This window comes from Talpa occidentalis, unplaced genomic scaffold (assembly GCF_014898055.3).
Source record: "Talpa occidentalis isolate TD23 unplaced genomic scaffold, MPIMG_talOcc4v2.1 talOcc4.5, whole genome shotgun sequence".
NCBI lineage: Eukaryota > Metazoa > Chordata > Mammalia > Eulipotyphla > Talpidae > Talpa > Talpa occidentalis.
The window spans coordinates 121,605,452-121,621,194 of NW_023604861.1; the positions used below are offsets into that span (position 1 = coordinate 121,605,452).

Consider the following 15,743-nt stretch of genomic DNA (forward strand, 5'->3'; position numbering starts at 1 on the left):
TAAATAAATCTTTAAAAATAAATAAACAAAAATCTTTTCCAAATCTTCACTGCCTATATATGTGCTATTTTAGAGGACTGCTTATTACATTCATGCTTAAATGCAGGTCTACAGTCTTCGGGTGCTGGAAAAAAAACCACTGGCTCCTTTTAGATAATTCTAGTTTGCCATAAATCCTACTAATCACACACAACATATGCACTTGCAATGACACCTGGACCATTTTATTTATTTCCTTTCTCTGAGACTTGCTGACATTTTAATTTGTAGCAGCCAGGAATCAACAAACAACTCAAAAATTTTAGTGAAGTACAGAAAATGTTTACATCAACATGATTTACTTGATAAGTCTCCCACTAACTTTTACCCAGGAATACTACTGAACAAAGAATATATGCCAAAAAAAAAACCCCACAACTTATCAGCTCCTTAAAAATAGGTAAGATACCGATAAAAGAGGGTATAATTCAAAAGAGAAATAAGTTACTAAATTATCCTAAGTATACTGTAAAGTATTTTCTATGACTATAATTATTCGTGAGTATACTAATTTCACATACCACCAGTTGCTGCTGCAGGTAAAAATGAAATATTATCAAGCAAGGCCTTCAACAAAACAGATCCAAATCCTGGTTGACATGGGTCACACTTGCCATTACTGAAAATTTTGAAAGAAAAAATTAAAATACATTACTCAAGGTCTAAATTCAAAACTAAACATCCTGTAATACCTCTAAAAATCTGTAATATGCATTCATACTTATTACAAAAAGAACCTGCCATACAGCTCTATAGCCATGCAGAAAAATAGTAAAGATAGATTATATTTAAAACTGCTTTATTATGCATTAAACTCTCTTTACCAAAAATTGTTAACAAGCAGATAATTAGCATTTAAATATTATCTAGATAATCTGAGTACAGGTTTTCGAAAAAATGATCTGAATGCTAGAATAACAGGGAACAAAGCCACAGATGAAGAACTGAAAGACAATATTGGAGAGTAGGAGTGAAAGAAAATGGGAGAAGAGTTCCAGTTACCAAGCTCCCCATATCACTAACACTCAAAGAAGACTAACAGACTAGATTTACTAACATTTATTTAACACAGCATTTTTGGTAAAAACTCAAAATTCTTTCTTAAAAGTTCAGTAATTGTTAACTTTTGAAAATTTTCTTAAGTTATATGCACATTCAGTAAGGATTAAATTACACTACAAAGTATCATATCACCTGCCAAACTGCAGGCACACATAAAAAGTATACTTTCAACTTTAAAAAAACACCAACCTAATGCACAAGGCTAGAAATCGGGCACACTTATGGGCTATGCTTCGTCCTGCCTCAAAGAAGCAAACACGTACAATGTCTGAAAGACATTTACGTGTTTTTGAAAGCAGGCTCTCATTTCCTTCCTTTGAGCTGTAAAATAATAGCAGACATTTAGACTCATCTTGAACTTCTAATTAAAATATTCAAAAAGCAACCATCATTGTGAGTAAAATCTAATTTATTAACCTTCCAGGTCCATTCGAATGTACGCCAGCTAACCAACAAAGAGTATCCAACACAAGAGACTGAGCATGTTCTGTAATTTGGCCATCATCTGCTTTTCTACAAAGAGTGTTAAGAAGCTTCTCATGAAATTCTGAAAACTGTAACATAGCACATCGTTGTATTCTACAAAAAAAAAGAAAATACGTTGTCAACCAAACAGAACAGTCAGAAAGAAAGCCATTACAACTTATTTGTCATGTTTCATTTTAAATCATGAATATCACAATAAAAAATACTTTTGAACATTAAATATTACAATATAGAATAGGGAAATATTCAAAATGGAATGTTGGTCTTTGAACTTAAAGATATAGTACTAAAAGATTTAAAATAGTGGCCTCCCTCGTGGCACAGGGTTAAAGTCAGCGCTATCAAGCTATCAGTCATCACTGCAGTATGATTTCCAGCCAGGGAGCTGACCCATACGGCCCAGCAATCTCGCCTGCTGCTCCCTTCAGCCTGTATTTCAATAGATTTGCCTGCTCTGCTCCCCACTCTGTCTCTGGTGAATCCTCTCAACCCCTGTACCTCTGGCCTATACCCCAGTTCTTATATGCACAAATGAAAAAAAAGAAACCTTAAAAAAAAAGTAAAAGATTCAAAATACCATATAAGCAACTCTTGACTTCTAAAATACTTTTAAAGAAATTAAGTTAACAATAAAGTTTTATTCTAACAAACAGTAAAACTTCAAATTGTATTTCTTTCCTCTTTGTGAAAAACTGCATTCCCAGTTTATACAAGTACTATATAGACATCAGGGATAAGCCAATGAAGTAGAAAAACAATTCATATCATTACTGAGATTAAGGTTTTTATAAAAAATGGAAAGCAGGGCCTCCCCTGGTGGCGCAGGAGGTTGAGCACCACACTATGAGACTGTCCACAGCCTCTGCAGCTCGGGTTCGATCCCAACTGGCTGGCAAGGCAGTTGGCGCGCAGACCTCTCCTGTCTCGTCCATTGCTCCCCTCAGCAGTGTATTTCAGTCAGTCTGCCTGTTCTGTTCCCCACTCTGTCTCTGGTGAATCCTCTCACCCTCCTGAACATCTGGCCTGTACCCTGGTTCTTGTATGTATAGATAGATAGATAGATAGATAGATAGATAGATAGATAGATAGATAGATAGATAAATGGAAAGTAGGACCTCCCTGGTGGCACAGGGGACTGAGCACCGCACTGTGAAGCTGTCCACAGCCTCTGCAGTGCCGGTTCGATCCTTTCTGGCCGTGGAGATACCCATGTGGAGAGCAGACCTCTCCTGTCTCGCCTGCTGCTCCCCTCAGCAGTGTATTTCATCAGTCTGCCTGTTGTGTTCCCCACTCTCTCCGGTGAATCCACTCACCCTCCCGCGCATCTGGCCTATACCCTGGTTCTTGTATAAATAAATAAATCTTCAAAAAAAAAAATTAAAACAAAAAATATATATACATAAGATCTTTGAAAAAAAAAAAGGAAAGCAAATATTTTGTAGCATAACTTAGATTCTAAAACATTGTGTGTGGGTACATTTACCAGAATTCTTCCTATGTATTTTTATTATTTATTAAGAATACAGGAGAAAAAAAATGAGGTTACCTTTCCTTAGAAATTGAAGTCTTCTTGAATCTTCGAATGGTGACTGAGACCTCTTGAAGTAAGTCACAGCCCCGGAGGTTTTCAGATTTACGGGTGCCACTTGCATTTTCATTCTTAACATTAGAAGATTTTTCCTGGATGTACAAAATAAATAACTGAATAAACAAATGTAACCAAAAAGTAATTTACTATTCAAATTTATGCTTTTTTTATTTTTTAAAGAAAAATAATTGAATTACAACTATTAAAACACCAATCTCAAATTCAGATGATAGCTTTTATTCTCATAGTCAAAGTAAATGACTATTTTTTTCCAAAGTTATAAAGAGGAACATTATGACACAATCACGGTTATAAAGGTAATAATCCAATGACTAAAAATTATAAAGCCAAAGTCCTGCATCCAAATCACAGACAAAGCATTATAGCCTGAGATATGAAACCTCCAAAATCCCTAAGGGTCACTAATTTCCGGTACGAAAAACAAAAGACAGATAGCATCTGCTCTATCTCAGAATTATTCTGAGGATTAACTTAGATTAAGTACATGGAACTCCTCGAAAAATTAGGAAACTTTCACAAGTATGAGATGGATTGGTATTACTGATCTTGCTATTGTAATTCATAGTGATAGATGAACAAGATCTCCAGAACTCAGGATAATCCTAAAAGACTGTATGATATACAGCTAGTTGTAGAATATCAATCCTGAAAGTTAGGCTATATTTTTTTAAATTAATTCCCAACTTCTCCTCCTGCATCTTGCCAAATATTTACCCAGGAAAATGTAGTGAGTTACCAGTAGAAGGCACAGAAACAAACTCTCACACCTACAGAAGTATTAGGGTCTAAAATTATTATAGAGGGAAGTATCTGCTAACAATTACGCACTATCATGTAGACTTTACAAAAGCTAAATATTTTCTTCCTAATTATATATCTTTAAATCACTGCAAAGAAAAAAATACAAATCACATTACTGTAGAAAAATCAATGAAGGGACAATACTAATTCCAAGTGTTAAATCTCATTCAAATTTAGATCAACAATGCTATATAAAATGTTACTTCATACCTTGCCTGCTGCAACTTTTGCCAAGAGTGAAGCAAGTGAATAACCCTTGTTACTCTGATTTTTTAGTGATGGAAGTCTTACTACTGGACGTACACCACCATTACAGATGTCATCTGTTCCCCTCTCATTCACTGCCTTGACGTGGATTAAAAATGAGCGGTATTTTCCTCCTGCCATACCTAGAGGAACAGCACAGAATGGGTAACTGAATCATTAAAAAAAGCATCTCCTGCTGCAACTTAAATAATTATTCCACAAAAAGGAAGAAACACTTGGCCAGGAATTTCAAAATTACACTGTTAGATTATAATATAATTTCATGTTGGTAGCAACATTAGAAAAAATCATAGAGGCTGTCTGACCACCATTAGAATATTTGAATTGTTATAAACATTTGGGATATTTTTTCCCGGCCACTGAAGCTATTCATTTTAATAGAAATTTTGTGAACTACAGAAGAAAAGGCTGTCATTAAAGTAACACCCATAGATAATAATGGTGTAATTATGTATATCCATCCATTTTATGCATGCGTGCACAAACATTTATCTGTATAAACATATATACAAAAGCATTATATAGTATTAAACAGCTGAAAAAGCAGCTTCAGATTCACTACCTGAGTTTGAATAACGGCTCTGCCATTTATGAGGTATGTGGCAAATTAACCTTGCAGTGGGGTTCACGATGTAATGAGATGCAAATGTTAAATGAGAATAACAGTGCCCGCCTCAAAGGTAACTGAAACACATCTAACTGTGCATGGCTCAAAGGAAGCACTCAATAAATGTGGCATGCTATTATCAGTATAATATGTTTTGTCTTATTTTAACTAAAATATCATTCTATTTAAAACAGTCTGTGACAACACCTCGCAATAATACCCTCATCAGCAATCCATTAGTCTCAGGTTGCCTTAGCAGGTATTAAATCATTCTGTAATTACAAAAGCTACCATACTTTTCCATTGATATGCCTACCTACTATACCAACACTACGCTGTTACACTCTATTGCTATATTTCTGTGTTCAGGTATTTGACAATATCCTCCCTTCTCAATCGTCTTTATCCAAATTCCCTAGATCTACATCTTCTTTCATTCTATCATAAAAATTTAGCAATTATTTTCTCTACTTTAAAAGACCTTTCGGGAATTTGATGAGAAAAATAATCATTCTTAGTAAATTCTAGGAAAATTAACGCTTTTTCATTATAAAGCTTTTTGCAATACAAGTCATATAATTACATCCTCAATTTTGTCAAAGTGAACATTTTTATTTTCAAATAAAATTGAAGTTTCACACTCTTATTCAACAAAATTCACTTATGCTGACTACTAGGTTAGCTCATAACTGTATCCCAGTATGTGGTATAAACACCACAGGATTTCATAAACTTAATGAGTGAATGAGAAGTAGTCAAGAGAAAACATTAATATTTACATATACACTATGTCTGCTTCCAAAGGCAAATGTGTGAACATGGACAAACATTACGTACACAAATTAAAATAGCTGTTAAAGAAGTGGTCATGTATTTTCTGACCCCAGCCTACCCCAAATTTATTTTTAACAGTCAAGGTAGGTGTTCTGCTCACTGACATTTTTATTCACCCTAGCGATACAAAAGTTGAAATAAAAGTCCTACTACTACAATATCTACCAACTATATAATAATTATTTTAAAATATACTTTAGTGTTCTCCTGCCCACTTGTGACTACACAGGTGCCTCTCTTTCTTTCTCTTTTTTCTAATAAAGCTGTCCTTTTAAAGTGTAAAATTAAATAAGAAAATATACTTTAATTTGTATTAATTTGAGACAATCAAAGCATTACATTTGATACTACAAAAACTTTCCTATAAAAATCCTCTTAAAGAAGATATAATATTATAGGGTCTCCCTGGTGGCGCAGTGGTTGAGCGCTGGGTTGTGAAGCTGCCCGCAGCCTCTGCAGCGCCAGTTCGATCCCCGGCTGTTCCCCGGCCACCGGAGGAGGGTCCCGCATGGCGCGCAGACCTCTCCTGCCGCCCGCTGCTCCCCTCAGCAGTGTACTTCGGTCCTTCTGCCTGCTCTGCTCCCTGCTCTGGCTCTAGTGAATTCTCTCACCCTCCCACGCTTCTGACTGTACCCAGTGCTTGTATGTATGTATGAATGTATGTATAAACAAACAAATAAATAAATCTATAAAAAAATAAAAAAAAAAAGAAGAGAAGAAGATGTAACATTATACAATAAACTCTCTGAACATCCAAAACTCTAAACTGGAGAGAGACAAACACGCCATAACATGGTATCTAGGTAACTTTGGAAGAACTCTATTATGTCACACTAGATAACATTCTATTTTTTTTTCTTTATGCTTTTTCAAAAGGCACTTGAGGCCTCTAAGACACACAAAGAATCAGAAGTTTCACCTAACATTACAATCACTTATAAGAAATAACCTGAATTATTAATGGAATTGCTAAAGCAAATCTCAGACAAAATTTTATCTTAGGGTTTTTTTTAGATCCTTTTTTTGTATTAATCTTCACAAATACTACATTATTTATTCTGTTTTGGTAAAATATGTTACCTCACCTTTCACAAGTTTGGGGCTTGTTAATGTCAACATTCCAGCATGCCCTGATAGATCAAGGCCACTTGCAAGCCATACTGGCCCACACAGAATGTCTTCTTTATGATCTTCTAAAAATGGACATAATCTAAGACCTAAAAAGAAAATACATAATTTTCTATGAATCACTTTGTAACTTAAAATGTATTATTTAATAAATATCTATCCCATTTACATTTAACACCACCACACAAGGTATCATACTTAGAATGTATTCAAATAAAAATTCACTACCATGCTAAGAAACTATAATCAATTATCTGATATATTCTTTTTCATTCCCATATTAACATTCACCTTGATATTCAAAAAAAAAATTTTTTTTTTACAAAATCATGACATGATTCAAATCCCAAGATATTAAAAAATAAGAATGTGAGTATTAGCACAGCTGTGTTCAGAGATGAGCTGAAAGTTAAAGCATATTGCCAAAGCAGAAGTATAGGTTATTTAATCGTGTTCTCAAAACGAAGTTTTTGCAAGCCATAAGGAAATGATTGCCCAACATGATGCATTTGGATCACTATTCCTTTTACTGCCATGGACAACAGCTCTATAATTTAACTCACACGATGATTCCTCTACATCCATGTGCTGCACTTCTTCATTCAAATCAACCAGGGACGGTTTCCCATTTTGTTCCACTTCAATGTTAAGAGCTGGAGACAAAGGAAAGGTGATCTGCCTATCTACTGCTGTTTCTAGAGGATAAAAATATTAGTAAACTTAATTTTGCTTAGTATCAATGACTGATGTGCCTAAAATCTAAAATTTTCTGTTAAACTTGGAACTACTGTAATTTTCACCATAGATGCTATAAAACAGTGATCAGGAAAGGAAAAAATTAGATTCAATTAATTGTTCCATAAAATCGTCTGTCTTTAAATGGTAGTAAAATATTCACCTGGAGAAATAATTTGTCGGCTGCTAAACAGAGTTCTTACCCTAAAGGTTGTATAGTATAAGCACCTACAGTTTCAAAAATGACAATGCCTAAGTCCTAGACCAAATTAAATCAGAATTTGTCATGATTCAAAAGAATACACACAAATACACATATTTATTTTGAAACATAAAAAGTGTCAATGCTTTAACCCCCATTTTCTCTGAAGTTATCCTTAGCTTTCTAAATTAATGTACTATTCAGAACAATGAGAAGTAACATCTAATTCTTAGTACACTAAATGTGTACAATCTTTTTAATGATAAAATTTATCAAATGCTTAACTTGGATATATTTCTAGCATTAGGTAAAAGGTTAGATTTTACTAATAACTTTTTTAAAATGTTACTACATAACAACATTCTTTTCCCAAACAAGTCTCCTCTTAAAAGAGAAAATCATAATAAAGCTTGACTTTAGTAGCATTAAAAGTCAAAACTAATTCACAAATGAACTGCATTTCCCAAAAAGCATCATTAAGTTACTCAATTTCATATAATCTGAACACTACTGAGCTACCAAAATCTCACAAGTGTTGTCTGGATTAATTTTTATAAATAAAACCACAAGCAGGCAAATAGCACAGGGAGTAAAGAAGGACATCAAACCTGGACAGCAAAGTTGAAAATTAGTTTAAGGAACCAACTATAAGATGCAATCCTCAAGTATAAATTTTGATCCATTCTTACCATTGACTTTCCCTAAGCCTGGAGCTTTATTTTTCAGGAGTGTCACTTGTATCTGTGGAATATTGGTGATGTTTGAGTTCAAAACGAATTTAAAGTCCACATGTCCAACCATACAAGCTTTAGGTAGAACTAATTCAAACACATGTTCATCCCAGCTGTTGCTGTCAAATAAAGAGAGAAATGCTAATAAATAAAGAAAAAAACTTTCTTCAGTCATAACCACATTATCATTAATATCATCTTTCATACTCTTATTTGCAGCCTCCACCAAAACTTAATGTTTTTCAATGGGATTAGGATGGAAAAAAGCAGCTCTCAACGGAAAGGTAAAATTTATGGAAATGACTCATCTTACTTCAGAAATCTGCATCGTCTTGGGAACTGTTCATTCCAATAAACCCTGTTCCTCAAAGTGTAGACTACTGAGCATCAGAATTATCTACAAATTCTTGGGCACCACCCTAAATATAGCAGTAGGGTCAAAAAAACATGCATTTTTTTTTAAAGATTTATTTAAAGGTTTATTTATTTATTTATACAAGCACTGGGTATAGTCAGAAGTGCTAGAGGGTAAGAGAATTCACCAGAGCCAGAGCGGGGAGCAGAACAGGCAGAAGGACGGAAGTACACTGCTAGGGGGAGCAGCGGGCGCAGCAGGAGAGGTCTGCTGTGCCATGTGGGACCCTTGCAGTCGGCCGGGGATCGAACCGGCGCTGCAGAGGCTGTGGGCAGCTTCACAGCCTAGCGCTCAACCACTGTGCCACCAGGGAGACCCCCAAAAACATGCATTTTAAAACAAGAACTACTTATATTTGTTATACATGGTCCATGGAAAAAAAGAAATGGCTATTTGTGGACAGAAACTAAAGAGAGGTTCCACAGCATTCCCTGCACTCTGCTCATAGAATGGCCTTGTCTGGAGAACCTGCCTTCCTCACACTGCAGGACCAAAAACCCTGCCTCTGTCCTTGCAAAACACCACATAAGAATGGAAGAAATTTATATTAAAACTTCTATAAATCACTCGGTAATTTAAAAAACTACACTAGAAATACAACTACTAACATCAAAAACAAACCCTTGATTTTAAATTCTATGAATGAAAGTCTGAAAAACATAAATTTCCAAATCATACTCCCCCACTAAATTCCAAACTCATATCCAAATTAATACCAGACACCACAAATTTAAAAATAAACTCAAACTTCAGGATCAAGAAAATGTGGTATATATATATACACAATGGAATACTATTCAGCAATCAAAACAATAAGAAAAAGATACATGTGTGCCATTAGCAGCAACATGGATGTAGCTGGAAGGGATTATGCTCAGTGAAGTAAGACAGAAGAAAAAAGAAAAAATATTGGATGATGTTGCTTATAGTAAGAACAGAGAAAAACTGAACAGAGAGTCATAAAAAGACAAAACTTGTAGGCAACTACAGATCTGAAGCTTAAAGCAGGGGCAGGCAAGAAAAAGGGATCAAAACAGGGATGGGAAGAGCACAAGGGACCATGGTGATGGTTCACAGGTGATGTGGAATATTTATAGGGACTACACCTGAGAGGAGAAATCAAATACTGTATGAAAATGAACAGCAATGTAAAAAAAATTAATAAAACAAAATTAATAAAACAAAATTGTTTTATTAAAAAATTAATAAAACAATCATCCCGTGTCTCTACTCTCAAGCCAGAGATTCAATACATTAGCATGTCCTATTCTTTTAACCTCCAAAATGTATCCAGACTCCAATCATTCTTTTCAATGCCTCCATCAATTACCACCACCACTCAAAATACCATCACCATTTCACCTAGATTAAGTGCAATAGCATTCAAACTAGAATCCTTGGTTCGTTCACTGCCCTGCTAACATATATACTACAACCATTTATTATTTGTCAATATAGTAGTCTTACTGTATCCTAGTATATAAATTATATAACATCACTTCTATACTCAAAACCTTTTAACATCTTCCTATCTATGGCCTACAAATACAGTTACAATGTGCTTACAAACCATTTTCTGATGTCTCCTACCACTATTCCCTTCATCCACGGCATTCCAACACCAGTCTTCCTGCTTTGGTCTTCTAAAGTTCATACAACAGACTTCTCAGGGTCTTTGTACTTCCTATAGCCTCTGAATTAATGTCTTAACAGAAATTTCTCAAGCTCCTTACATAAAAAAAATATATAGGGGGCCTCCATGGTCACGCAAGGGGTTAAGACGCAACCTATGAGGCTGTCTGCAGCCTCTGCAGCACGAGCTCCATCCCCAGCTGGCCAGGGAGCAACCAACATGGCGCAGCAGACCTCTCCTGACTAGCCCGCTGCTCCCCTTAGCTGTGTATTTCAGTCAGTCTGCCTGTTCCCCACTCTGTCTCTGGTGGATCCTCTCACCCCCCACATCTCTGGCCTGTACCGCAGCTCTTGTATGCGTAAATAAATAAATCTTTAAAAAAAAATCATACAACTTTTCTCTCACACACAAATATTCATACCTGCAACAACTATTCAACCACCATACTATTCAACCTATTTCACAGTCTTTAGTTACGTGACATAATAAATGCTTAGAGCCTATCTCATTAGAATGTAAAGTCCACGGGTTATAAAACATTAAATAATCATGAATTATAAATTGAAATTAGCAAACTAATTGCAATAGTAGATTACTCTCACCCCCACACCTCTGGCCTGTACCCCAGTTCTTGTATGTATAAAGAAATGAGTCTTTAAACAAATATAAACCTAAAATTAAATGCCTTAGAAGTATGTTTTACCTGTCAGTTTGTAGTTTCCAAGTTCTAGTATGCTGAGCAGCATCTCCATGGTGTTGCTGATGCAAATGCTGAGGATGCCTCCTTTGTTGCTGCTCTTGTTGAACTTCTACCCAGCATGGAGGAACAGTAGCTGAAAACCGTGGAGTCAAAGTCTCAAAGCGGGTTAGCTCCACCAAAGATGTCAAGATGTCAAGGGTGAATGGCTGGTCCACCAATAAATCAACTCCTTAACAACAGTGTATGTAGAATTTGGAAAAGGTTTAAAAAGAAGAATAATTTTAATTCCTGTTTCTTGTGTAGCCAATTATAATACCTGCCAAATATCTTGGAAGTTAATAAAGTGGGCTCAAATATCTACATACAATTAAAGTAACTAGCACATAATATACATTTAAAAAAATCCATCCAAAATATTTTAAATTATAGAGAAGGTGCTCATAATCAGAAAAACTCAAGCTCACCCTATTAGAAAGATCATGAGTTTTAACTAGCCCTAATGGTTAGTAAGGGCAACAAAAGTAGTGATGCTGAAATGCAAGCAAAACTTACATCATTTCATTAACCAATTTTTAGCCTTTATTATTTTAAAAAACAAAATACTAATTAACACCACTGCATACATCTATTTTTACCCCATGAAAAGAAAATTTTCAAAAGTTAATGCTTTCTTGGTAGCAAATAAATAATTACAAACCAAAGGCTTAAACAGGATTTTCCTCACTTGTGTGGTAGTTAATATGTTATACATAGCAGTATTAGAAGAACAACAAACTACTTTAGAGAGATTATTTTTCTTTTGTTAACTAACATATGTGTCCATATCCTTGAAATTTCTAACATTAGGGAAAGTTGAAAAAATGTTTTTCCACTTAACAAAAGTAAGTTTAGAAAAGACTAAATCATAAAATCTTATTAAAACTTAGAATATTTTCACAAAATTTAACCCAAATTCTAAAAAATTAAAAGTACTTCAAACCACATTTTTTCACAAATTTCAACATTGTAAAAATGACTCAATGTTTTACTTGTACCCAGACATTTTTTTCTAATTATATTAGGATTGATAAGAAAATGAGTACTTAGAAATTCAATAAGAACAATGAATTATTTCTAATGCCTTGTAGGATGATTATAACCAAAGATGTGTTTACTGGCCAGTTTTTCCACACCAAGAAAAGTCCCATAAAAAATATTAAGAACTGGGCCTCCCTGGTGGCGCAGCGGTTGAGCACTGGCTTGCGAAGCTGCCTGCAGCCTCTGCAGTGATAGTTTGATCCCCGGCCACCGGGTGAGGGTCCCACATGGCCATGGCGCGCAGACCTCTCCTGCAGCCCGCTGCTCCCCTCAGCAGTGAACTTCATCTGTCTGCCTGCTCTGCTCTCTGCTCTGACTCTGGTGAATTCTCTCACCCTCCCACATTTCTGACTATACCCAGTGCTTGTATAAATAAAGTATAAATAAATCTTAAAAAAAATATTAAGAACTAAGCAGTCTATCTTCTATCCCATTTACAGCTTTCTAGTTTCTTTTTCCTTTCCCACAGTGACATTTCCTATGAAGAAAGATAATACTGTATCTAGATAAAATACCCTAAACTATTAAAGGTTTTAACAAGTCAAATTTTCAGGAAATATTAGTTCATATCTTAAGAGAGGAATGAGCAAAAGCAGTGAGATCTCTGTCGAAGGAGACATTATTCCTTTGAAAACAGTTCTGGAGAGCATTGTAAAACACGGATAAGAGAAAAGGCAGAAACACTAACAACAACAACCAAAAAAAAAAGCCCTTGCTAATGGGTCACAATGGAGCTTTTTTTTTTTTTTAAGATTTTTTTTAATTTATTTATACAAGCACTGGGTACAGTCAGAAGTGCGGGAGGGCGAGAGAATTCACCAGAGCCAGAGCGGGGAGCAGAGCAGGCAGAAGGACCGAAGTACACTGCTGAGGGGAGCAGCGGGCGGCAGGAGAGGTCTGCGCGCCATGTGGGACCCTCCTCTGGTGGCCGGGGAGCAGCCGGGGATCGAACCGGCGCTGCAGAGGCTGCGGGCAGCTTCGCAACCCAGCGCTCAACCGCTGCGCCACTGGGGAGGCCCGGTCACAATGGAGCTTTAAGGGCATAAATACACCACTCTAAGGAGAGAATTTTTTTAGCTTTTCAATTCCAATAATAATATTACCAATATTAGTCATTCCATTGACTACACACTTACTTAATGAACTTTTCTCTCTTTTATAGGTTTTTTTTTCCACTCTCCTACTAGAACAAATGTTTCTTAATGGCTGACATAATGTTTTTATCTCTCAGGTTTTTCAACTACTAGAAAAAAATATATAACCAATGTTATGTATTCCAACTACTACGAAAATAATAATAAATAAAAAACAAGCCTCATAAAGAAAATGTCAACAAGAAAATGAACTCCCTCAACACAGTAACCAAAAGGTGACTGTAAAAACTGGAATGATGTTTAAGATTATGTAAAAGACTCAGACATCTGAACACAAGCATTAGTATTTTTTTTTTTTAAATCATTTAAAAATTTACTATCAGGGCCTTCGAGGTAGCTCAAGGGGTTAAATCGCAGGGCTGTGGAACTGTTGGTAGCTACTGCAGCACAGAGTTTGATCCCCAGCCTGGGAGATGACCCATTTGGAGCAGCAGAACTCTCCTGTTTCGCCTGCTAGTCCCCTCGTCAGTGTGTTTCAGTGGATCTGCCTGTTCTGCTCTTCACTTTGTCTCTGGTGAATTCACACACACACACACACACACACACATCCACACCCACCCCCCCAAACCGGTCTGCACCCCAGCTGTTGTATGCATACATAAATAAATCTTTAAAAATAAAAATAAAAATTTAGTATCATACCTGAAATGCCAGGACTTGAAGGATTTGATAAAGGTTTAGAACCTTCAGAAGCTGGTTCCATTCCTTTAGAAAGTGATCCATCTACTAGTATATCAGCTTCATCAATATCATCACAGGTTCCTCCAATTTGGAGAAAATGAAGCTCACCACCTAGAGTGTAGTAATGACCCATCAACATAGGTACACAGAAAACAGAAAATCATACAAGAGCATATTACTTAGCTAACACACTTGATTTATCTTAATAACACTTAACAGGCAGATAAAGAGGGATATCGAAGTGATATATGTTCAAGAATTTAGAAATTTAACTGGTAAGGAATTGCACGCTAAAAATTAATGAAGAAAATGGCAAATACATAAACATGAGAAAGTTATTTACTGGGTCTAAGACACTATTTTAAATACTTCAATTCATTTAATCTTCACAAAAACCCTTGTAGTAGGGATTATTATGGTGGTTACTTTCTACTTTTGTAAGGAAACTGATGCCACAGCCCAACCTCTTAATTCCGTAAGTAACAAAATTAAACTAAAAGTCTTATTTTTTTGAAGCACTTACAATGAAATCTTATTTTTCAAACCCTCATCAGAAAAAGAAATCTGAAAGCAAATTAAGCAAATATTTCAGACAAAATGGAATAAATGTGTATTCTAGTAAGTGCATTTGGAAATTCAGTTTGGGCATGACAGAATAAGGAGGGCCCTAAATCCTCTTACTAAAAAGTAACTATAAGGCTAGATGAAACTGTCATTCAATCAGGGTGGCTGAAAACCAGCCAAAGATTTGCTGCTACTGCAAAGGAGGGTTCACCAGAGCTGGAGAGTTGTAAGTTTAAAGGATTTCAGTGACAATGAAAAGGAGGCCACCAACTCTACTACCTGAGGTAACAGTACTATTTGAGGAAAAGTAAAATTCTAGATATAACAGGGCATTTAAGATAGAGTTACAAGTAGTGAGAGAAACACAGGGACTTGGTAAACCGTCCACATATCCCTCAATGATCAGAGTCTGTACAGATGTCAACACATTCCCAGTCAATTAAGTACCCATGCCAATGCAGAGGACACAGAAAAAAAAAAGAAAATAAGACTAAAAGCACACCTGAATACAGCCTTATTGGTAAAGGTATTTGCATACACTGCTTAATAAAATCTTTGGCTGAATGCTAAACTATGTGGATACACAGGCCACAAGTAAAAAGTAGGCTAATTACTAATACTACTTAAAACTAACTTATAACAATTACTAATTATAGAGTTTATCAAAAGACTGAGTCTCCATAAGAAACAACTGTATGTCATTTGAATATTCTCATAAGATAGTGTCAGGTCCAGCTAATTCACCCTGCAATTTTTTGTTGTTAATTTACAACTATACACTTTTCATATATATCTGATCATTCAATCACTTCTTGAAGAACTAAAGTGTAATATTCAAAGTTGTTATCTTCTCAGGAATTTTCTTGATTTTCAATTCATGAGGAAAATCAATTACCTATCACATGAGATCACTTCATAGAAATTCTCACTGTCAAAACCCCAAGAACACATTAATCTATTTTATAGTTTAGGGGCCTCCCTGGTGGCCTTGAGGTTGAGTCTCGGTGCTATCACTGCA

The 15,743-nt window shown here is 35.6% G+C and overlaps 1 protein-coding gene across 8 annotated transcripts in view; it reads right to left on the reverse strand.

Moving 5' to 3' along the window:
* The window catches only part of BIRC6 (baculoviral IAP repeat containing 6), a 180,431-nt gene that overhangs the window by 113,228 nt on the left and 51,460 nt on the right, over positions 1 to 15,743 (reverse strand). For 5 of the 8 annotated variants that reach the window (XR_008554114.1, XM_037528251.2, XM_037528254.2 and 2 more), the window contains exons 11-20: positions 14,123 to 14,272; positions 11,253 to 11,478; positions 8,460 to 8,620; positions 7,397 to 7,528; positions 6,791 to 6,922; positions 4,208 to 4,386; positions 3,134 to 3,267; positions 1,519 to 1,680; positions 1,291 to 1,422; positions 561 to 658 (exon numbers count right to left, since the gene is read on the reverse strand). Coding sequence is in view for 7 of the 8 variants with exons in the window: in XM_037528251.2 (XP_037384148.1) it covers positions 561 to 658; positions 1,291 to 1,422; positions 1,519 to 1,680; positions 3,134 to 3,267; positions 4,208 to 4,386; positions 6,791 to 6,922; positions 7,397 to 7,528; positions 8,460 to 8,620; positions 11,253 to 11,478; positions 14,123 to 14,272 (1,506 nt within the window). In the remaining variant the exon portion in view is untranslated. The remainder of the gene's footprint in view (positions 1 to 560; positions 659 to 1,290; positions 1,423 to 1,518; positions 1,681 to 3,133; positions 3,268 to 4,207; positions 4,387 to 6,790; positions 6,923 to 7,396; positions 7,529 to 8,459; positions 8,621 to 11,252; positions 11,479 to 14,122; positions 14,273 to 15,743) is intronic. The other 3 variants (XM_037528253.2, XM_037528252.2, XM_037528256.2) reach the window with 2 other exon arrangements.